Genomic DNA, 23,504 nt, shown 5'->3' with positions numbered 1-23,504 from the left:
GGGGGGTGTAGTGGAATTGATTGAAGGTGGATTGATGGTGATAAAGTTGGGAGAAATGGCTAGAAGCTCGGTTTTTGCTGTATTAAGGCCAAGGAAGTTGTCAGTGAGCAGAGAGTTGATGGCAGGGAGGGCTGATTCCCAGGTCTTGATTGCATTAGGAAGGGTGTCAGTGATAGGGATGAGAATCTGAATGTCGTCGGCATATATGAAATGTGGAAGACCGAGTTCAGACAGGAGATGGCATAGGGGAAGGAGGTATATGTTAAATAAAGCGGAAGAAAGTGAGGAGCCTTGGGGAATGCCTTGTGCAAGGTTAAATGAATTAGATTTGTTATTCCCAATTTTTACTCTGTATTGTCGATTACTAAGGAAAGACTGGAACCAGAGGAGAGCAGATCCTGAAATGTCAATTTCATGGAGGCGCTTGATAAGATATTGTGATTGACAGTATCAAAGGTGAAGGAAATATCAAGTAGGGCAAGGATGTAGGATTGACCATTATCTAGGGCTTTTAGGATGTAGTCAGCCAGTAATATGAGGAGGGTTTCCGTACTTTGGTGTTTACGGAAACCGTATTGAGAAGGGAAAAGGATGTGGTTCTCATTCAAGTAATCAGTAAGTTGGTGATTGATAATCTTTTCTAAGATTTTGGATAGGAATGGGAGGTTGGATATGGGTCGAAAGTTGGCAGGTTCAGTAGTATCAAGGGAGGGTTTTTTAAGGATGGGTTTTATAATGGCCTGTTTTAATTGGTTTGGGACAGAGCAGAGAGTTATGGATCTATTGAGGATGAGGGAGATGGGTTTAGCAATTGTATTAGAGATGGTGAGGAGGATTTTAGTTGGAATGTTATCAGATGGGTGTACTGCTGTTTTTATTTTCTTAAGAATGGACTCAACTTCCATTTCAGTGGTGTTCATAAAGAACGGGAGGTTTGGAGGGGGTTTGGATGTTTGGGTGTTCATGGTGGTGGAGGAAGGGTCATCTACAATCTGTGGATTGGGTGTTTGTGGGTGATAGAGGAACAGTGAAGCGTGACATGATGTTGAGGATTTTGTCATGGAAGTAGCGAGCAAGGTTTTCACAATTGGCCTGGTCGTCAGAGTTGTGGGTGGTGCGGGCGGGAGATTTGGTTAGGCTGGTCGCAAATTCAAAGAGGGCTTGAGCATTGAATTGGTACTGATGTATTCTTTGGGCGTAGAAGTCTCTTTTAGTTTTATTGATAGCTTCTCTGTAGGCGTGGAGGTACGCTCTGAATTTTGCGAGTTGGGAGGTGGAGGGATACAGGCGCCAGCTTTTTTCTCTTTTATGGAGGGTGAGTTTCATATTTTTTAGTTCAGAGGTATGTCATGGTTTCTTTTTGTGCTTTGCTGGGTTTAGTTCACGGGTTTGGGTAGGGCAGAGGTGGTCGGCGATTGTGCCAGTTATTTTGAACCAAGAGGAGAATGCAGAGTCCACATTAGTGAGATCTAGATTGGCGAGTTCCTTGGAGAATGCTGGAATAAGGTCATCACTTTTGCATGGTTTGCGGAACATAAGAACATAAGAAAATGCCATATTGGGTCAGACCAAGGGTCCATCAAGCCCAGCATCCTGTTTCCAACAGTGGCCAATCCAGGCCATAAAAACCTGGCAAGTATCCAAAAACTAAGTCTATTCCATGTTACCATTGCTAATGGCAGTGGCTATTCTCTAAGTGAACTTAATAGCAGGCAATGGACTTCTCCTCCTAGAACTTATCCAATCCTTTTTTAAACACAGCTATACTAACTGCACTAACCACATCCTCTGGCAACAAATTCCAGAGTTTAATTGTGCATTGAGTAAAAAAGAACTTTCTCCGATTAGTTTTAAATGTGCCCCATGCTAACTTCATGGATTGCCCCCTAGTCTTTCTATTATCCGAAAGAGTAAATAACCGATTCACATCTACCCGTTCTAGACCTCTCACGATTTTAAACATCTCTATCATATCCCCCCTTAGCCATCTCTTATCCAAGCTGAAAAATCCTAACCTCTTTAGTCTTTCCTCATAGGGGAGCTGTTCCATTCCCCTTATCATTTTGGTAGCCCTTCTCTGTACCTTCTCCATCTCAATTATATCTTTTTTGAGATGCGGCGACCAGAATTGTACACAGTATTCAAGGTGCGATCTCACCATGGAGCGATACAGAGGCATTATGCTATTTTCCATTTTATTCACCATTGTTTTTTTTGGGTGGTGAGGTGTTATTGGTTAGATTGATTAGAAGTATTGATTAGAAGTGACTAGTCATTCAAATAATATACAAACATAATACCGTAATTCTCAAATTCATTGCTAAATGCCCCAGGTTGAAAAAGTGTGGAACTGAACTACAGCATATAAAAAGATAATTTTATCTTATTCTTGTCTCAGATAGTTGAAAAAGGGCATGGAATGGCTCCCCTATGAGAAAAGGCAAAAGAGGTTAGGGCTGTTTAGCTTGGAGAAGAGAAGGCTGAGAGGGGATATGATAGAGGTCTACAAAATCATGAAAGAACTTGAATGGGTAAACGTGAAATGGTTATTTACTCTTTTGATTAATACATGGACTAGGGGACACTGTGAAGTTATCAAGTAGCACATTTAAAACAAATTGGAGAACATTCTTTTTCACTCAATGCACAATTAAGCTCTGGAATTTGTTGCCAGAGGATGTGGTTAAGACAGCTAGTGTAGCTGGGTTTAAAATATGTTTGGATAAGTTCTTGGAGAAGTCCATAAACTGCTATTAATCAAGAGGGAATAGCCACTGCTTATTGCCGGAATTAGTAGCATAATAAACTCATAATAAAAACTTTTAAAAATATATCCGAAGCAAGAAACCTGTGAGGGCCATTAGATGACTGATGGGTTAAAGGGGCTCTTAGGGAAGATAAGGCCATTGCAGAAAAACTAAATGAATTCTTTGCTTCCGTGTTTACTAATGAGGATGTTGGGGAGATACCAGTTCCGGAGATGGTTTTCAGGGGTAATAAGCCAGACAAACTGAACCAAATCACTGTGAACCTGGAAGATATAGTTGGCAAGATTGACAAACTAAAGAGTAGCAAATCACCTGGACTGGATAGCATGCATCCTAGGATACTGGAGGAACTCAAAAATGAAATTTCTGATGTATTAGTTAAAATTTGTAACCTATCATTAAAATCATCCATTGTACCTGAAGTCTGGAGGGCGGCCAATGTAACCCCAATATTTAAAAAGGGCTCCAGGGGTGATCCAGGTAACTATAGACCAGTGAGTCTGACTTCAGTGCTGGGAAAAATAGTGGAAACTTTTCTAAAGATCAAAATTGTAGAGCATATTGAAATACATGGTTTAATAGAACACAGTCAACATGGTTTACCCATGGGAAGTCTTGCCTAACAAATCTTCCTTTTTTTTGAAGGGGTTAATAAACTTGTGGATAAAGGTGAAGCGGTAGATGTAGTGTATTTGGATTTTCAGAAGGCATTTGACAAAGTTCCTCATGAGAGGCTTCTAAGAAAACTAAAAAGTCATGGGATAGGAGGCGATGTCCTTTTGTGGATTACAAACTGGTTAAAAGACAGGAAACAGAGAGTAAGATTAAATGGTCAATTTTCTCAGTGGAAAAGGGTAAACAGTGGAGTGTCTCAGGGATCTTTACTTGGATCGGTGCTTTTCAATATATATATATAAATGATCTGGAAAGGAATACAACAAGTGAGGTTATCAAATTTGCGGATGATACAAAATTATTCATAGTAGTTAAATCACAAGCAGATTGTGATACATTACAGGAGGACCTTGCAAGACTGAAAGATTGGGCATCCAAATGGCAGATGAAATTTAATATGGACAAGTGCAAGGTGTTGCATATAGGGAAAAATAACCCTTGCTGTAGTTATATGATGTTAGGCTCCATATTAGGAGCTACTACCCAAGAAAAAGATTTAGGCATCATAGTGGATAATACTTTAAAATCATTGGCTGAGTGTGCTACAGCAGTCAAAAAAGTAAACAGAATGTTAGGAATTAGGAAGGGAATGGTTAATAAAACAGAAAATGTCATACTGCCTCTGTATCACTCCATGGTGAGACCGCACCTTGAATACTGTGTACTGTTCTGGTCGCCACATCTCAAAAAAAGATATAGTTGCGATGGAGAAGGTACAGAGAAGGGCAACCAAAATGATAAAGAGGATGGAACAGCTCCCCTATGAAGAAAGACTGAAGAGGTTAGGGCTGTTCAGCTTGGAGAAGAGACGGCCGAGGGGGGATATGATAGAGGTCTTTAATATCATGAGAGGTCTTGAAAGACTAGATGTGAATTGGTTATTTACACTTTCAAATAATAGAAGGACTAGGGGACATTTTATGAAGTTAGCAAATAGCACTTTTAAGACTAATCGGAGAAAATTCTTTTTCACTCAATGCACAATTAAGCTCTGGAATTTCTTGCCAGAGGATGTTGTTAGTGCAGTTAGAGTAGCTGGGTTCAAAAAAGGTTTGGATAAATTCTTGGAGAAGAAGTCCATTAACTGCTATTAATCAAGTTTACTTAGGGAATAGCCACTGCTATTAATTGCATCAGTAGCATGGGATCTTCTTAGTGTTTGGGTAATTGCCAGGTTCTTGTGGCCTGGTTTGGCCTCTGTTGGAAACAGGATGCTGGGCTTGATGGACCCTTGATCTGACCCAGCATGGCAATTTCTTATGTTCTTAATGTTTGGGTACTTGCCAGGTACTTGTGACTTGGATTGGCCACTGTTGGAGTCAGGAATCTGGGCCTGATGGACCCTTGGTATCCATACAGCAAACTTGGCAACTGCTGTTAATTGTATATGAGAATGTTCCAAAATCCTTTCACCTTGTCTCGATTTTTTGGGTACTTGATGCAGTCATACCACTGTTCTGTGCAAGGCAGCTTTATCATCATTTATTTTTTGGTCCTCAATCTTTTGCAATGCATGCAGAATATATTAATGTCTTCTCACTGTTCTTCTTTGCTTGTGGATATGTGCATTTGTCAGTCATCTTGAAAAGAGTTTGGAAGATCTCTAGTTACTTTAGCAAGTAGATTAAAAATGATTTCTTTAATTCACTTTGCCTATAAATCAAAATGTTATCTTCCAGAAGAATATTTGCTTTAATGACTATTACAGTAAATGTAATTCAAGATTTTCATGATATTATAGAACAATGGCAATCATATCCAAACTGCAAAGCTCACACGACACAAATGACAGAACTGAAAGTTTACCTTTATGAATATAATTTCATTACAAGAAGAAATGTGTACCTTGGTTTTATCATACAAGGCATGATTATCCAGCATCATCCTCTTTTCATGGTTGGCATATCTCCGTAAATCACGCTCAAATTGCTGCTCAAAACAAAATGTATATAAATTATTGTACAAAATAAATCACAGACAGTTTAGAATACATGCTACAGATAATGTAAGAAATTAATATAAATATTTAATATTTTTCAATACTGTGATATGCTTCTTTCCCTCCATTATGAACTGATATTTGTGACAAAATTCAGTCTTGCTAAATATGCATTTCATAAAATGAGCTTTATCAATGCCTAGTAATAGACATCTGTGAAAGCTTTAATTGAAATTGTGTGAGTGCTGATTTTTATTTTGTGTCTTGCTGAAATGCTCTATAATTTGAATCTGTTCAAAACAATTGTTAAAACAATGCGTGCATGAAAAGGAATGAAAATCCATTATTTACAAAGGATTTCCATTCAAGTCCACTTTGCAATGCAAGTGCCATAAATAAATATGCAATGGCTTTCATGCAGTGTTGTATCTCATTCAGATAATGGAAAATTAGACTTTGTAGCTTCTTCATGCCAACCCTAATAGAGGATCAATATAAATAGCTCATTTTGCCATAAAAAGTGCTGTATTAGCTTTTTATAAATTCTAACCATCTTATAAGTGACATTCCATTATACAAAATAACAGAAAATTGAAAGTGGACTCGTTGAACTGTCACTGGAACACAGATACATTCATGCAGAAATCGTTGTTATGAATCTGGCCTAGATTTATAGCAATTCAAAGTCAGTACTATTAAGGGGGTAATTTTGTAAACATGCATAAGTTAGCCAGCAAAAATGCACAAAAATTAAACCAATTTTCTAAGTGAACTTACGTGCATAAGTCCAGTTTGATTATCCCATTGAAACTACTTATCTATATGCCTGCTAAAATGTCTGCACAAATTTATTGGGAAATTTTATGCATATATAGATAAATTTTCAAAGAGATGTACGTGTACAAATTAGCAGATGCGTGCGCAAATAGCACATAGTCACGTAAATGCTATTTTATAAACCTCAAACATACACGTGCAAGTAATGATGTGTATAGGAAAGGGGCGGGCTGGGGCAAACATTTGCAAGTATAAATTGCTGTTTTATAACCTGTTAAAGCGAAGCGTGTATATGTGATATAGTGGTCACAGCGTAGGCTGCCGGTAAGTCGCTGCGACCACCAGTAAAGAGGTAAATTATTGAGACAAACTGCACGGTTATCATGCAGGAGAGGCCCCTGAAGCAGAGTGTGAAACATGATCATGTAGGGTGATGATTTGATTATAAAGAAAGTAACGCTATGGGACCGTAACCTTCAAACAGCCGCATGGGCATACATGCACGCGTGTATGCCAGCTCATGCCCAGAGATGCGGCCTTTTTATAACATACATTATACATTATATGCACATATGATATAAAATCAGCTGTACACATGTACATGTGCACACAATTTTATATGGACAATCACATGTGTGCGCAAATGCTGGCTTTACCATGTAAGTGGGGGGATTTTATTAGATCCATGTGCCAACGCAATTACCAGTTTTCCCATTACATCTCCAGTTCACCCATGTAAAGGATAGGACTTCCTAACTGCTCTAGTTAATAAGCCTCCCTTTTACCCTTTTTGCCCCAGCCTTTAAAACCCTGCCAACTAGCCTTGTTTTTTTTGTTTCATTACTTACAAGCCATCCATAGCAGAGGTAAAGTTACGTGGTACAGAACCCCAGCAGGAGCTTGATTGTGTAAATTCTTACGCGCACATTTCATGTTACATACCTGGACTGCCCATGCCCTGCCCCTTTTTGCTTTTCCCATTTGTGCATGTACCATGAGATACACGTGTACTTGAGTGCTTCTTAAAATCAGCGCAGCGCGCTGCAGTCCAAGATACTTGTGTATCTCATGGCTTTGGTGCGCGTAGGGCTTCTAAAATTCTCCTTTAAGTTTTTATTTGCAATAATTCACAAATTTAAAAAATGTAAGTCTGGACCAATGATTAAGTATGACCCCCAAGCAGGAAGGCTATTTGTGAAATAGAGCCTCCTAAAAGGGTGTTATGAAGGTCCAGTTTATATATTGAAGGGAAACCAATCTGCGATTAAGATCACTTAATTTAAAAAAAAAAAGTAAGAAAGTTTACTGAGTGTTTTACAAATGCATTGTATGACTGTAAATTCTGTGATATAGACTCTGATTATAGGAGTAATTTATAGGGATGTGAATCGTATTTCTGATGATTGAAAATATCGTACGATATTTTCAAAGTCGTCATAAATCGGGGGCTCCCCAAAACCGATAGGAAAACCCCACGAAATTGTTCGTGGGGTTCTCTTATCGTTTGGGGGGAGGGCGGGAAAAATGGCACACAAAAATAACCCCTAAACCCACCCCGACCCTTTAAAACTAATCCCTTAGCTTCCCCCACCCTCCTGACCCCCCAAAAAACTTTTTACAGGTACCTGGTGGTCCAGTGGGGGTCCCTGGAGTAATCTCCTGCTCCCGGGCCGTCGGCTGCCACTAATCAAAATGGTGCCGATGGCCCTTTGCCCTTACCATGTGACAGGGTATCCATGCCATTGGCCAGACCCTGTCACATGGTAGGAGCACTGGATGGCCCGCACCATCTTCTGCTCCTACCATGTGACAGGGGCTGACCAATGGCACCGGTAGCCCCTGTGACGTAGTAAGGGCAAAGGCTATCGGCGCCATTTTGATTACTGGAAGCCGATGGCCCGAGTGCAGGAGATCGCTCCCGGACCCCCGCTGGACCACCAGGGGCTTTTGCCAAGTCTTGGGGGACCCTCCTGACCCACACAAGACTGGTGGTCCAGAGGGGGTCCCTGGAGCGACCTCCAGGGACCCCCTGGAGCGACCTGCCACGCGCATGTTATAAAATCCAGTGTCAGCGCACGCAAGGGGTGCACACATGTGCACCTTGCATGCGCCGAGCCCAAGGGGAGCCCCGATGGCTTTCCCCGTTCCCTCCAAGACCGCTCCGGAGGGAACTTTTTTTTTGATCCGGAGGGAACCTTTTTTGGATCCCACCCACCTTTCCCTCCCTTCCCCTATCTAACCCACCCCCCTGGCCCTACCCCAGTACAGGGGTGGTAGACAGTCTGTGGAAGTCTGCCTGGTTCCAAGCAACAGCAGACCTCATAGTAGTCTCCTCTTCGGCTGTGGGGATTCTCTATCCCACACAACTCCCTCACTCCCCCTCGGCTGTCATACACCAGCTGACACGGTGTTAGAGCAGGCTGTAAATAGATGACATATTTTGTTTAGTGTGAGACCTAGAAAGCGTTTGGTCCAGATTGCCTTTTAAGTGGAGTGAGGACATTAGAAAGGGCCCAATGTGAAGACTTGTGGGGTGATTAGTGTAATTTCACATTACAACCACATAAGATGAACATGTACACTAACAGGCCAATGCAATACCATGCACTCAGGCTAGCACACTGGTTAACTCACGGTTGGATGCGCGTTCTGGATGCTCGTCCATAACCGCTTATGCAATAAGGGGATTAGCATGTTCAAAATTTGCATCCAAATCAGCGCATAGCTAATAGTGCTCATCACATGTAAATGCATGTTGATGAGGCTGTTAGCTATTATTCACTTATATAAAAAATAAATGTTCACCCAACTTGCACATTTTTACTCTCAAAAATTAATGCCTGCCCCGGAGCAGGCATTAAGTCTTGAGGAGCCCCTAAGAAAAACAGAAAAGCAGAAAATACTAGGGTTGTAAATCATTTTTCTGACGATAGAAAATATTGTGCGATATTTTCAAAGTCGTCAGAAATCGGGGGCTCCCCGAAACCGATAGGAAAACCCCATGAAATTGTTTGTGGGGTTCTCTTATCATTTTGGGGGAGGGTGGGAAAAATGGCACACAAAAACAACCCCTAAACCCACCCCGACCCTTTAAAACATCTCCCTTAGCTTCCCCCACCCTCCCGACCCCCCCCAAAACATTTTAAAATTACCTGGTGGTCCAGTGGGGGTCCCGGAAGCGATCTCCCGCTCTTGGGCCGTCGGCTGCCACTAATAAAAATGGCGCCGATGGCCCTTTGCCCTTCCCTTGTGACACTGTATCCGTGCCATTGGCCGGCCCCTGTCACATGGTAGGAGTAATGGACGGCCAGCTCCATCTTTAAAAATGGCGCGGGCCATCCATTTTCCTAAACTGTGCGCAGTTTAGGAAAATGGATGCTCGTAAAATTAAGCATCCGTTTTCCTAACCTACGCACAACCACTTCTCCTGGGCGCCCAATGCTGAGGAGGCACTAGGAACGTACAATTTCCCCTAGCTCCTCCTTTTTAATGCAGCAACTCATTTGCCTACTGCATCGTGAGCCTGAGAGAGGTAGATGGGCGTGCGTTAAGAAACTGGGCACTGAATCATGAGCACCCGCTTTTCGTGCACCAATATTACATCGGCTTGTATGACTTTCTGGCCTTGGAACTTGCAGCTGCACATTTATGCTCTTCAGAGATGAACCAGACCTAGGGCTTTATGTACTTTTCAAGTAGGCCTCTGACTAAAGATTTATGTCATGAGAGCATTCGGTGTTCAGTGCTAGAGCCAGGGAGAAGGCCCATTGTTTGGTCAGAGGTGATATATCTGCACAAAGGAAGAGGCCAATATTTTTTTATAGCTGCACTATGAGCTTTGCATAGCTATACAACCTATTGGTCTCCAACAGAGTAAAGACATAGCTACATTACCTTTAGCCAAGCTTTTCTACATCTATTCCACCAGACAGCATATGGAGATAAACACTAGCTAGCTAGTGTCCATTTCATATATATATGCCCATGTTCCAAAGAGTACACTCTCTGGAAAAGGCAACAGGAGCAATTGTGAAGCTCCACAGTTTGGAGTTTCCTGTTTAGCTCTTGCTGTCTTCCTTGGGAGCATACAATTAGCTTTCAACTGTATGGCCTAGGCTATAAGTTCTTGCATGCCAGAACTGTGCCTACTTGGAATGGCCAATGGCACTCTAGCATGCAAGGTCATCTGGGTCCCAAACCTTTTACCTAGTGAACCATTAAGCCAGAAACCACACAATGAAAAGACACCACCGGAAAGATCATTTTCAAATCCTGTGACCACTTTATTACACAACAAATGTCAACCAATTCAAAGCAAGTCAACGTCTTTGGTTATCACATTTTGCAAGGACAAGATATCAAATAGCACATGACTTTGTAACTGAAATGGCCAGGACATTGAGTGTACACCTATACATACATTGTTACAAATGGCAACATAACATATACAGTATTAGCATTTTATCCTTTTGTATAATCTCGATTACAGCAAATAACATAGAAAGTGGAAATGGCAACCCAAAAGCTACAGTACAGATCTAATGTTAGAGCTGATAGCAGCACAGCTATGTGCTGGAAAGAAAAAGGCCCAAAACAGTCCATGCTGAAAGAGGGGACAGCCTGCGGGATACGGCAACAGAGTTCAAGAAGAAGGCCCAGCAGTCCATGTTGATAAGCTGACCCCCTGAGTGCACTCTAAGGGCCAAGGCAGCAGATTACTACAAGATTCAAAAATCCATAAATGAATCCATGCAATTCCGGGAATCATGCCTTGCCTCTATAAACTCCTTACTATCTAACCTCCACCTAGCTCTAAATGCATCAAAAACTGAACTTCTTATTATCTCCAATCATCCTGACCATATTTCCCACCCCACACTCCAGAACACAGCCACAGCCCACTCCCAGCTGCAATCCGCAAGAGACCTAGGAGTCCCCCCCCCCATGGGAGTGGTGGAGGCAAGGAGAGCATCTGAATTCAAGAAAGCATGGGATAAACTCAAAGGATCTCTGAGGAAGTGGTAGAAATTGTAGAGCTGAACACCTAAATTTCAAACCCTACATCAAATTTCTCCTAAAAGGGGGTTTCTATAAATTAAATGTCCTTAAAAAACTCAAACCCCTCCTCCACACTCAAGATTTCCATACTGTAGTACAGACCACCATGTTCACGAAACTAGACTACTGTAACTCCCTCCTACTAGGCCTTCCCGCCTCCACAATCAAACCCCTCCAGATTCTACAAAACTCCATGGCCAGAATCATAACTAATACCCGTAAAAGGGACCACATCACCCCCATTTTAAAGGACCTGCATTGGCTGCCTATTCCCTTCCGCTCACAATACAAAACCCTTACCATCCTTTATAGTTCATTATACAAACACAATTACACATGGCTAGATGAAATGCCACGTTTTCGCTCCACTGACCGCCCCACAAGAACAGCCCATGCAGGTACCCTTAACACCCCATCCCTCAAATCTGCACATCTGTCCCTCACCAGGGAAAGGGCCTTCTCCATTGCTGGTACCTCCCTCTGGAATTCTCTCCCCACTTTCCTCCGTCTAGAGCCATCCCTACACAACTTTAAGAAAGGAGTCAAGACATGGCTCTTTAAGCAGGCCTACCCTGATGCGAACCAAACATAGACTGTTCCCCTTGAACAGTACTTCCATGATCTGCTTTCCTTGAACCATTCTTTAATACCCTTCATACCTTTGTTATCATCCTAGCTCCTTTCCCAGCCCAACAAACCCTCATTATCTGCCTTTTAACTTCCCATATACTTATGCTGATGACAGTAGCTGTTACAGATTTAAGATTTTTAAGATTTTTATAGATGTATATAGTTCCTATTGTATACAGTTTCTTGTACACAGTTCCTATTGTACTCAGTTAGTTCATTATTGCCGTTTCCATCGCCTTTCCTTTATTTCCACCTTATCTCCTTTCTCCCATCCCTCCTCTCCCCTTTTCTTGCCTGCCCAATCTCCCTTTCCCCTCGTTTATTGCAATTTTCCTCCTTTTCAGTTCATTGTAAACCGGCATGATGTGTCTTAACGAATGTCGGTAAAGAAAAGCTCATAAATAAGTTAAATAAATAAATAAATAAATAAATAAAGAATGAATGAATGAATGAAGGCAGCAGGATCAGGACCAAAGAGCACAGCAAGGAGGCAGGAGCACCATGAGAAGATACTGTAGCATGGAGGCAGCAGCACAATGAGATAAGATGAGACACCAGAATGGAAGCAGCAACGTGATGAGATGAGATAAGATGAGACACCAGCAACAGGAGCAGGAGATGAGACATGATGAGAAGAGACAGCAGCAAGAACATGACTGGAGACCACAATTAGGATGCTGGGGTATGGGCAGAGCATCGAGGAGGGTATTAGAAGTAGGCAGCAGACAACACAGGCAGATAGTAGACCATCCCTCATCAGCAAGCTGGCACAGGACCTTTGTAGTCAGGACAGGCTAGCAGGTTTCTTCCATCTAGCAGGCACAGGAACTCTCTAGTCAGGAGGGGCCCAGCACACTTCTTCCATCTAGCCAGCACAAGAATTATGTAGTCAGGAGGGGCCTAGCAGGCTTCTTCCAACTAGCTGACACAGGAACTCTGTAGTCAGGACGGTATTAGCAGACTTCTTCCATCTAGCCAGCACAGGAACCCTGTATAGAGAACTTGTTTCTACAAGTCTTCTTTGATGGCTTTTTTTCTCCCTTAACAACTGGGGCCTTTTAAGCTTTTTCCTCTGCAGGTCTTTTCACTTGGGTGTGGCATCTCTTTGGGGGGCCTACCCCTGGGTCATCTCTCTGGGCATGGGCTGCCGCGAGCTGTGGAGTCCTAGGATACCAGGAAAGGTATAAGTGGAGGCTCAGGCATGTGTTGCAGAATTTATGTCAACACACTCGTCATATTGTTTATGGATGTAGCCACAATTTTATGTATGTTTTATTGTAAATCGCTTAGGCCTATTTTGTGTTAAGCAATTAATAAATTTTAATAAATACAAATAGAAATACACAGTGGTTAAAGCTTGCATGAGGCTGCCATCTGATCCCTGAGGGCCTGGGACTGACTGTTGACAGCCCTCCTCAGGTGCACTAGCTTTGTCCGTATATGGTGGAGGTATACCCCATGCTTGCTTTCCAGCCAGTCCAGCTGCTTGTCAGTGCTGGTGCAGTGCTGGATGTGGTAGGAGATGTGGTTTGGGCTTCCAAATGTGACATGATGGAGCTGGTGGGCTCCTCCTGTTCAGTGTCCGCTGCCTTCTGCTAGGGACATGGCATTCTGGAGGTTGGTTGTGATGGCTTGACTGCCTCCCACTGCAGGTTGGGGTCTTCCATAAAGACTGATATGTTCAGACTTACATTGAGAGGGCTTGGTAAGCCAAGAGTTGCCAGCATCTGCAGCTGCTCAGGAGGCTGGTGTTGCTGCTCCTCCTCCTTCTCCTTCTCCTCGTTGAACTGGGTATGTGCATCCAAGAGGGCCCATAGAAGTGGTGCTGCACTCCTGGTTCCTGGGGCTGTGCTGATGGTCCCTGGGGCTTGATGGCTATGACCAGCAGAGTCCTGGGCAAGAGCTGTGTAAACAAAGAAGAAGACATAAGTACCAATGCAAAGAAGTACACATGTACCATTTGGCATCAGATGCACTCTTAGCATCAATCAATGTGAGCATCTGATGCCAAATGCTGTAGATATCTGTAGCAGCCTTAACATTTAGTCGTGATGTGAACATACCGGCTCCAGCTCATATGGTGTCCAGTCACTCAACCATCCCCTTGAAGACATCCTAGCCATTTGATGAGACATTCATCCATTGGTGTCATGATGATGGGACAAGAGGCTCCTCCTCCAGTTTTTCGCAGATATTTACTGCAGCTTTTCACTGTGCTTTTCATTTGGGCCTTGATGTCCGAATACCTGTGGGCTACCTGCTCCACACTTCTTTTCACTCCACTGCGCCTGGATACGGCCTGGGTGACTGAGCACCAGATATGGCCCTTGCATGCCCTCTATGTCTTGGCCATAAAATTGCTGAAGAGCATTGCCTAGTTCTCAAGAACCCATGCGATTATCAAGTCATTGTCCTCGACACTGAACTTCAAAGCCCTCAGCTGAACAAGCCCTGCTGCCTGGCTTCCAGAATGGGATGCCACTTCTGCTTCCGGAGAGGTGCCCTCCCTTTCCTTACTCTCACTCCCGCTCCCCGCTCTCCTCCCTTCCTCCCCACCTCCTGCACCTGCCCTACCAACTCCCCTCCCCTCTGCCCTCTCTGTCTATCCCTAGCCTGCCATCCTCCTCCCTCCATACTGGCCTGCATATCCCCTTCCCCTTCCCCCTCCCACCTCCACCTATCCCATCCCTCCTGCTTATCTCTACTCCTGTCCACGTCTTTACTCCTACTACTACTCCTAGCACTCCTGCCCTCATCCTCCCTCCTCACCTCCTCCCTTCTCCTCTTCTCCCCTCCTCTCCTGATTCCTGTCCTCTCATCTATCCCCATGCCTCTCACACTCCATTCTCTCAACTCCTCACTCCTCCACACCATCACTCCTCCTCATCATCATCACCACCACCAACACACCTCACCACACCTCCTCCTCTGCCTCAATCACTCCTCCTCCTCCTCCACCTCACCAATACCATACCTCACCACAACCCCTCCTCCTCACCACCACCACATCTCATCACCATGCCTCACCACCACTCCTTCTCTTGACACAAAGAAACTAAAAAATGTTCACGCCAACAAAGAACACAAAGGACCAAAGGAAAGGGAAACAGAGGACAACAGAAGACAAGGCAACACACTCAGGTAAACGATAGAAATTAGCTACTCCCACTCATGTACTCTCCTCTCCTCTTTCCAAACACCTGACACACCCACAAAGAGGCAACTGCAGGAAGCCTGTATATATATATATATATATATATATATATATATATATCTATACAAAAAAAAAAAAAGTGTGTCACAATAAATGACGTATGACGCAGTAAATGACGCATGCTGGGTCGTGCAACGCACTAAGGCTTTGCGCCACGCGATAACTTACCGTGCATGATGCTATTTGCCTACGCGATGTGGTAAATCTAAATTTTGCATATCTATGCTCCTTTTCTTAACGCGGACACTACCGTGACATATTTCTGCTATACTTATAGTGAAATGATTAATCTAGGTAATAGATAGCTGGGATGCTGACCCTCAGAAGGAGTTAAATCTCAAAAACATAGGAAGAGCCATACAGATTTTGAAGTGGATACTGTCAGTACCCTGCACTTGCTTGATGTTATCAGAACTGCAGGAAGTCTTTCTGTGGAGCAGGATGTTAAATATTTTATTAAAAGGAACCATTTTACTTGAATCAAGCATGAAGTTTCAGTGTTAACAGACTCATTATAGTTTTATGATTTTAGCTTCAATTACAGGGTCAGCATCCCAATTACCTTTTTTTTTTATTATTGTGCTTTTACTCCTAGACTCCCCCTCCCCCAAATAACCACATTGCCTTAGTAAATTTAAATAAGAAAATCAGAGGGGTTGTTTATTTTAAGATAATTGAATGTATAGGAAAGATGTGCAAATGCAGTGACATTTGAAACCTTGATGATTAGTGCTATGGCAGGGCTTCCTGTCCTGTGCACCCCATAGCCTGTTGGGTTTTCAGAATATCCATAATGAATATACATGAGATAAATTTGTATATTATGGAGATTCAGTATATGCAAAATTATCTCATATATTTTCATTGAGGATGTCCAAAAACCCAACTGGCTGTGCAGTCCCCAGGACAGGTTTGGGAAGCCCTGTGCTATGGTTAACAAGTTTCAAACTTCTGTAAACGTAAACACGTTTTGTGTCTGTTACCAATTGTCCAAAATATATGCACATATTTCACTGAATAAATACATTTTAAACTCAAATTGAATGTCATTTCACATTCATTTAGGTAAAGTTACAAAGGATGGTTGACTAGGGGGCATGCATTTTGTGAAGCAGAAAGAAACATTGCCTTTAGGAATGGAAGCCCAAAAGCTTCTATCATGAGCATGCATTAACCAAATGAAGGTATCATGTAGCCAACTAATTTAGTTAAAATTAATTTAAGGACAGGTTTGGGGACCATTGACCTATGCTACACTGTCAGCCAAGTTTTGGTTTGGCATGTAAGCCTAGCCAATAAGTAGCTAAACCACTGTTCAACAGAATGATTTGTGGTCAGCTTCAAAAGATGGCGCCGGCCATCCAGTGCTCCCTCCATGTGACAGGGGCCAGCCAATGGCACGGATACCCTGTCACATGGTAAGGGCAAAGTCCATCGACGCCATTTTTATTAGTGGCAGCCGACAGCCCAAGAGTGGGAGATCGCTCCCGGGACCCCCACTGGATCACCAGGTACCTGTAAAAAGTTTTTTTGGGGGGGTAGGGAGGGTGGGGGAAGCTAAGGGATTAGTTTTAAAGGGTCGGGGTGGGTTTTTTGTTTATCGGCTCGGGCGCAGCTGATAAACAAAACCACGATCGGGCCGGACGAAAAAAAAACCACGATGCGAATCTGAACTGGAATCCGAACTGATTCCGGTTCCGATTCACATCTCTAGTCATCAATAACACAGTTCTCTAAATGAGAAATTCAAAAACAAGATATAAAAGTGGATTCATATTTTTTAAACAAATTGTGCAAATATATATAGCTTGGACAAGTAGCCAATCAGCAGCAGTATGAAAATTAAGGAATCTCGCAGATTTCTCTAATCTCATTCAAGGTTTTTGTCATCTGAATTTGCCCAACCCCATCAACATTCAGATAGAGTATTATTTTATTATGAACTAGATCACCCATCATTAAGCTTTGACCCTGTCTATAAAAACAACTCACAGTTATGAGATTAACAGTGAAAACCTAAATTTTGAAGTCTATATATTTATACAAACTGCCTTCCCTTTATTTGCAGTACTGTTGTGTTTAATTGCTTTTATTTGACTTCTCCCAAAAGATAATTAAATTTAATGTAACTAAAAAATGTATAAACCATCTTCCCTGATTCCAAATCACAAGGCAGCATACAATCAGTAATACATAAACAGGTAAACATAATAAAACAATACAAAATATACCAAAATCAAAATTAAAAATATGCAGCCATAAAACCAAAAAGACAATAGGGCAACCAAATTCAAAACCTACTAATCAATAAACAGTGGACAAATATGTCAAAAAAACAAAACCGAAAGTAACAAGAGTTAGCACAGTCATAAAAAACTATTTATAATAGTCAAGTTTTCCAACTTTTCCTAAAATTTACAGAAACAAACATTGAATATGAAAGATTAAAAAACAAACTTCAGTATTAGATCATTTGGAAGGCATGCTATAGAAACAGGAAGTTTACCAAGCAGATTTACGCCCCCTAAAAAGCACTCGAAGGTCCATATTCAGAGGCATTTAGCTGGATAACTCACAAGTTATCCAGCTAAGGCCTAGATTTGTCATTCTGCTATAAATATAGTAGAATGATGAGCTGCGGCCAGAAAAGGGATGAAGGAGCAATAGTGTCCAGCCGGCCACATCTCGGCGGTGCGGTTACGCCCGCCATGGTACCGCCATGCCACATACTATCGCCCTCATAATGCCACAGGAAAAGGTGGTGTTATTTCCCATGATGCTGCTGGCAATATTGTGGAAAACATTATTGCCTGCAGCACTACCGGGTCCTAACACCATGCAAATCCCGCCCCTACTCCTTCCCTTTCCCTAATTAGCATTTTACCGCCGCGACGCAGCTGGTATTGCATGTGGTAGGGCGTTATCGTGATAATGCCTTAACACCTTAACGTACGTGATAATGGCCCATCGCACAATAAATTATGACCCTGTAAATGTCATACTTTTCCAATACTCCCTCCACTTGATATATGAAAGCCACTTGTCCATATCACTCTCCATTGTAAATATATTGTACATTATTTCTCTATTATTAATTTGATTACTTTATCTGTTGTAATACCTGTTTAGCTTTTTAATTTTAGTTTCTGTTCCATGTAAAGGCTCCGCCTGTTAGTTCTGAGTTAAATGTACACCAATACGATGTGCAAACGGCTGTCGGTATATAAAAAAATGTTAAATAAATAATAAATAAATAAACTTTTAAATATTTTGGGCACTTATATGGCTAAACTTTAGCCAGATATCTAATTATCCAGCAAATATTTAGCCAGATAATGTAGGGGCATTCCAAGGGTATTTCTAGGAGGAGCTAGGTTAGCTGGATAACATATCTGGCTTACTCTGGTTGTACCGTAGAGCTGTCCTAAAGTTAGGCAGATCAATGTATCTAGCTATCTTTAAGACAGATGTCTATATTCAATATTGCAGCTGTGTCACTGAATATTCCTCCAAAGTGAACCGGGTAGGTTTATCTGGCTAACTTTGCAATACAGCCAGTGATTGAATATGAACTCAAGGTTTATAATTAATGACTGATTTCAGATAAGGGTTAGGGGTGAAAGAGACTGTATTAACAACAGGAAGAATGAAGCCTAAGGGCCTGTATATAATCATGCAAAATCAGAAAAGCAAAGCATATCAAAAAGCATAAATTATGGAGTTCCTTACCCTAGAGCCTGTCCAGCCAAGTAAACCATACGCATATTGATCAAAAGGGATTATAACCAGATCTATACGTATTGCCTTCCAGTTTTTAGCCTCCATCTTATCGGATTCCTGATATTCCTCAGAAATGCTGGCATCCAATCTTTGTTTATATAGTTTGAAAATTGCAAAGCTTTTCTGAAAATGATCAAATGCATCTACTCTTCTACTTGGTAGCTCTGCTTCATCAAGTGTTGATTCAATAATGTCATAGTAAATAAGCAAGTCCTAAAAAAGAAAGTATTGTTCATAAATATTGTAAAATTAGAAACATAAACTAATAGGGGTGTGCACATATTTTTTTTAAATTTTGTTTTGTTTTTCATTTCTGCTTTTATCTTATTTATTTATTTATTTATTTAAGGGTTTTTTATATACCGCGGCACGTTGGGAAACATCACCTCGGTTTACAGAGAACATTAAATTAGCAACAATCTTTACAATCCACATCAGTTTATAAAGAACATTAAATTAGCAACAATCTATACTATCTAGCAATTATAGAATGGTACATATCGGATAAAATTAATACTATAAACTAATTAACATTAAAATACACATTTACAATATTGGAATAAGGAATGGGCAATGGAGATTGCTTGAGAGTCAGGCATTAATATACAGGTTAGAAGATCATATTATTCTTTGCAATAGTAAGAGGCTTGCAAGTGTGTTTAGCGATACTGAAAGAAACTGTGTGATATGGAAAGATATTATTGGATATGTGTCATAAAAGTTATATTATTAGTAGGGGAAGTGTTCATAAATTGTAGGCTTGTTTGAACAGCCAGGTTTTCAGGTTCTGTTTAAATTTCTTGTAGCAGAATCTTGTAGCAGAATCTTTTCTTTGTTGTTTTGCTTCATTTCTTTGAAACCCCCCCCAAAAATTTAAATAGAAAAAAAAAAGAAATGGAAAATAAAAAAATGTCCCCGCTGCAAAAAAAAAAAAAAAGAAAAGACCACTCCCCTGTCCTCCCTTGATCACCTCCCTGTATCTGCCAGTGTTAACATTGCAAATGGCACCAACAGACTGATGCCAACACCATTAGCAATTTCTTCCATGTAAGAAAATGGTGCCGGCCTCAGTCTTCTGTGCCAAATAAATGAATGGAGCAGGAGTGATCGGGGATCGCTTCTCCCCCATGAAAAAAGAAGACTTGGAGTAAACAGAGCCTGGAAGACCAGGGGAGAGGGAGACTGAGGGACGGGCCCAGGAGAAATGTGGTTTTTTTGGGGGGGAGGTGGGAGGGAGGATTGCAGCGGGGGTGACCCAACATTTTTAAAATAAAAACATATGAAAATGAACATAATTTCATTTATGTTTATTTCATTTCATTTAAAAAACAAAATGAAATGAGAAATATATTACAATTTCCTGCTTTGTTTCCAATGAATGCACATTCCTATATACTAACAGGCCTGAAAAATCCCACTACAAGGCCTGAAGATATTGACTGAGATGGCCAGAAGCTAGTACAAATACAGTACAGCACTTTCTTTTTCTGGACTGGTCATAACCGAGACCATTCTGGATAATGGATTTTTCCAAATAATGCAATTGTGTATAGATAATGAGAGTATCTGGTTAATGAATCATCAGATAAATTGTGCTCTACTACATAAATGTTTGCATCTCCAATTTTTAACTATGCTTATGGATCTCAGTAGTTTATTGACAATGGAATTTGCATGACTTCCATCCCTGGTTTCAAATACAGAATACATTATCTCTTTTGTTTTCTTGGTTCACCTCTAATCAGCCCTTTAAAGGTATGCAGCTCTCTGATGACATCATGAACACATAAAAGGAAAGCATAGAGGTACCCGCCAAAGATCATGCCCCACTGCAAATGTTACCATAATATGTGAGCACAAAACCAAAAATGTTTGAAAGGTAAAATCAGGATCAAACTTCTAGCAACAGAAGAATATAACTCAGCACAGACCTGATGAATTCAAGTGCTTCACTTTCAAGCAATTATTTTTAAATGCCAAAACATAGAACACAAACACATTCATAAATATACTTTTCTTAGATTTATTTTTTTACATTTTTTATTGTGGTCATAGATATAAACTTCAATAACATGAATCCTTTTCTTAACATTAGAATTTTAACATATGTTCTCCAAATCTGAGAAACCCATTTTTTACATTCCACAGAACACTACTAGGATGCTTTTTACAACCATAAATATATTTTCCTTGTAACAGAAAGATATACTTATTGAAAAAAAAGTAGAAATATAAATAGTGTAAAGAAACCTAAAAGAGAAAGTAGAAAATGGTAGAAAGATAAGTGAAAAGGAGCTCTCTACAGATGTCAGATTAGGTCCACAAACTGCAAAAGTATGTTTCAAAATGAGAAAAATACAAAACTCAGTGTTTCATTTCTGCTGTGGCTTTCTCCATTGCCAGAAGGGTCTTCCATATTAAATTGTATTTAACCTTATATTTAGATGTATTTCATTCATTTAGAAGCCACAAATGCATAATTAGGCATCACCTGTAATTTTACTCCTTTTCCTATCTATGACTGCATATGATCCTCAAGGAAATATGTTCATATTAGCCTCATTTAAACTTCTTTTGGAACAAATACACTCATTCCTGTATTGGGCCTACCAAAGAAAGACTACATAGACATGACACATATAGTACAGACTTACACTTTATTTTCACGATGCCAGCAATAGTTTGCATTATACACAGAAACCACAAAACAAGATCCCTTTCTCCTAAAAGTTAAGAACATAGACTTAGGTAGACACTTATCTCGTTTCCCATCTTCAAGGCAGCAAGTCTATCTTTAATAAAGAGCAGATGATCCTTCTTTACCACTCTAGAGATTGCAGAACAAAAAATAGACAGAAAGATGTCCCAAAAGTGATTGTTCATGTAAGGTATGTGTTAGGGAAGTAATTGTACTGCTTTCATAAAGATGTGTAAAAAACCAGTGTGACAGATAGGAATGGGAAGAATGTGAAGAGAATAAGATACGGGTAGACAAGAATTAAGAGGGAATAAAAAGTGGAAACATAAAAATGGCAAGATGGAGGGGGAATCTAGGGATGGAAATTATTGACCTATTGCCAATTTACCATTAATAGCCAAACTAATGGTAAAATTAGTCAACAACCAGCTCTCCGATTATCTAGACCTTCACAACATTCTCTACCCTTCCCAGTTTGGATTCCGAAAACGCCTAAACACTGAATCCCTATTAATCTCCCTTACAGATAACATACTATTGGGTCTAGACAAAGGACAATCCTTTCTACTGGCTCTACTCGACATCTCAGCAGCATTCGACACAGTGAACCACTCAATCCTCATCAACAGACTTTCAAGCATCGGCATCACTGGCACCGCCCTAAATTGGTTCAAATCCTTCCTTAATAATAGGATCTTCAAGGTCAGAATAAATAATATTGAATCCCACCCCATATCTTCCACTCACGGAGTACCTCAGGGTTCGTCGCTCTCCCCTACATTGTTTAATATTTATCTGCTACCCCTATGCCAGCTTCTAGAAAGTCTCAACCTGACTCATTTCATTTACGCTGACGACGTACAGATCCTGATCCCCATCACAGATTCTATCCCCAAAATATTAAACTTCTGGAACAGCTACCTTCATTCCATCAATCTTCTCCTCTCTAGTCTCAACTTTGTCCTCAACACTTCAAAAACGGAGATCCTCGTAATATCTCCCAATGACTCCATCCCTCTAGCCAACAACCCCATCACACCAGTAATAAACCATGTGAGAGACCCACATGAACCCCATCACACCAGTAATAAACCATGTGAGACTCCCACATGAACTTCAAAAAATTCATAAACAACACCATCAAAGAATGCTTCTACAAGCTACATGTCTTAAAACGCCTCAGACTCCTCCTACACCTTCATGATTACCGATCAGTCCTTCAGGCCATACTGTTTTCAAAAATTGATTACTGCAATGCTTTACTCCTCGGCATTCCTGCCTCCACAAAAAAAACATTGCAGATGCTCCAAAATGCTGCGGCCAGAATCCTAACAAATTCAAGGAGAAGAGAGCATATCACACCTATACTCAAAAGTTTACACTGGCTCCCCATCAACTTTAGAATATTATTTAAGGCTTTGACCATTATCCACAAAACCATCTACCTCCAATCCACACTCCAATTGAAAATTCCGCTCAACCTTAACGCATCTACTAGACCAACCAGAACGGCATATAAAGGATCTCTCCTCGCACCCCCTACTAAAGCCTCTCTCCACCTCTCCATCCAGAAACGTGCCTTATCCACTGTTGGTCCATCTCTATGGAACTCATTACCACCTGACCTTCACCAGGAACAATGCCCAGTCTCCTTCAGAAAGAAACTGAAAACCTGGCTTTTCAGACAAGCCTTCCCCGATTGACCATTCCACAAACTCCACAAATTAGGACTGTGCATAAATATTCTTCCACAGACTGTACCTAAATATTCTTGCACAGCTTCCAACTAAAATACTCTGCTCCACACTCAATTTTATGATCATACTATATGAGTGCAACCTCTCCGCTAGAGTCCAACCCACCTTCCCTCCTCCCACCCCTGGTTCCCCCGTCCCACTTGTCCATCCTACCCCTCCCTCTAGCCTCAATCCCTTCTCCCTTAAATCCTTTGTCCTGTACAGACTG

General features: G+C 41.2%; 1 protein-coding gene across 3 annotated transcripts in view; it reads right to left on the bottom strand.

Moving 5' to 3' along the window:
- DNTT (DNA nucleotidylexotransferase) overlaps positions 1-23,504 on the bottom strand; it is a 451,081-nt gene that overhangs the window by 100,573 nt on the left and 327,004 nt on the right. For all 3 annotated transcript variants that reach the window (XM_029610768.1, XM_029610767.1, XM_029610769.1), the window contains 2 exons: positions 18,791-19,054; positions 5,289-5,372 (listed from right to left, as the gene is read on the bottom strand). In XM_029610768.1, the coding sequence (XP_029466628.1) occupies positions 5,289-5,372; positions 18,791-19,054 (348 nt within the window). The remainder of the gene's footprint in view (positions 1-5,288; positions 5,373-18,790; positions 19,055-23,504) is intronic.

Source organism: Rhinatrema bivittatum, chromosome 7 (genome assembly GCF_901001135.1).
Source record: "Rhinatrema bivittatum chromosome 7, aRhiBiv1.1, whole genome shotgun sequence".
Lineage (NCBI taxonomy): Eukaryota > Metazoa > Chordata > Amphibia > Gymnophiona > Rhinatrematidae > Rhinatrema > Rhinatrema bivittatum.
Note: the sequence above shows the minus strand (reverse complement) of the source record. Positions and strands in the feature narration are given on the sequence as shown.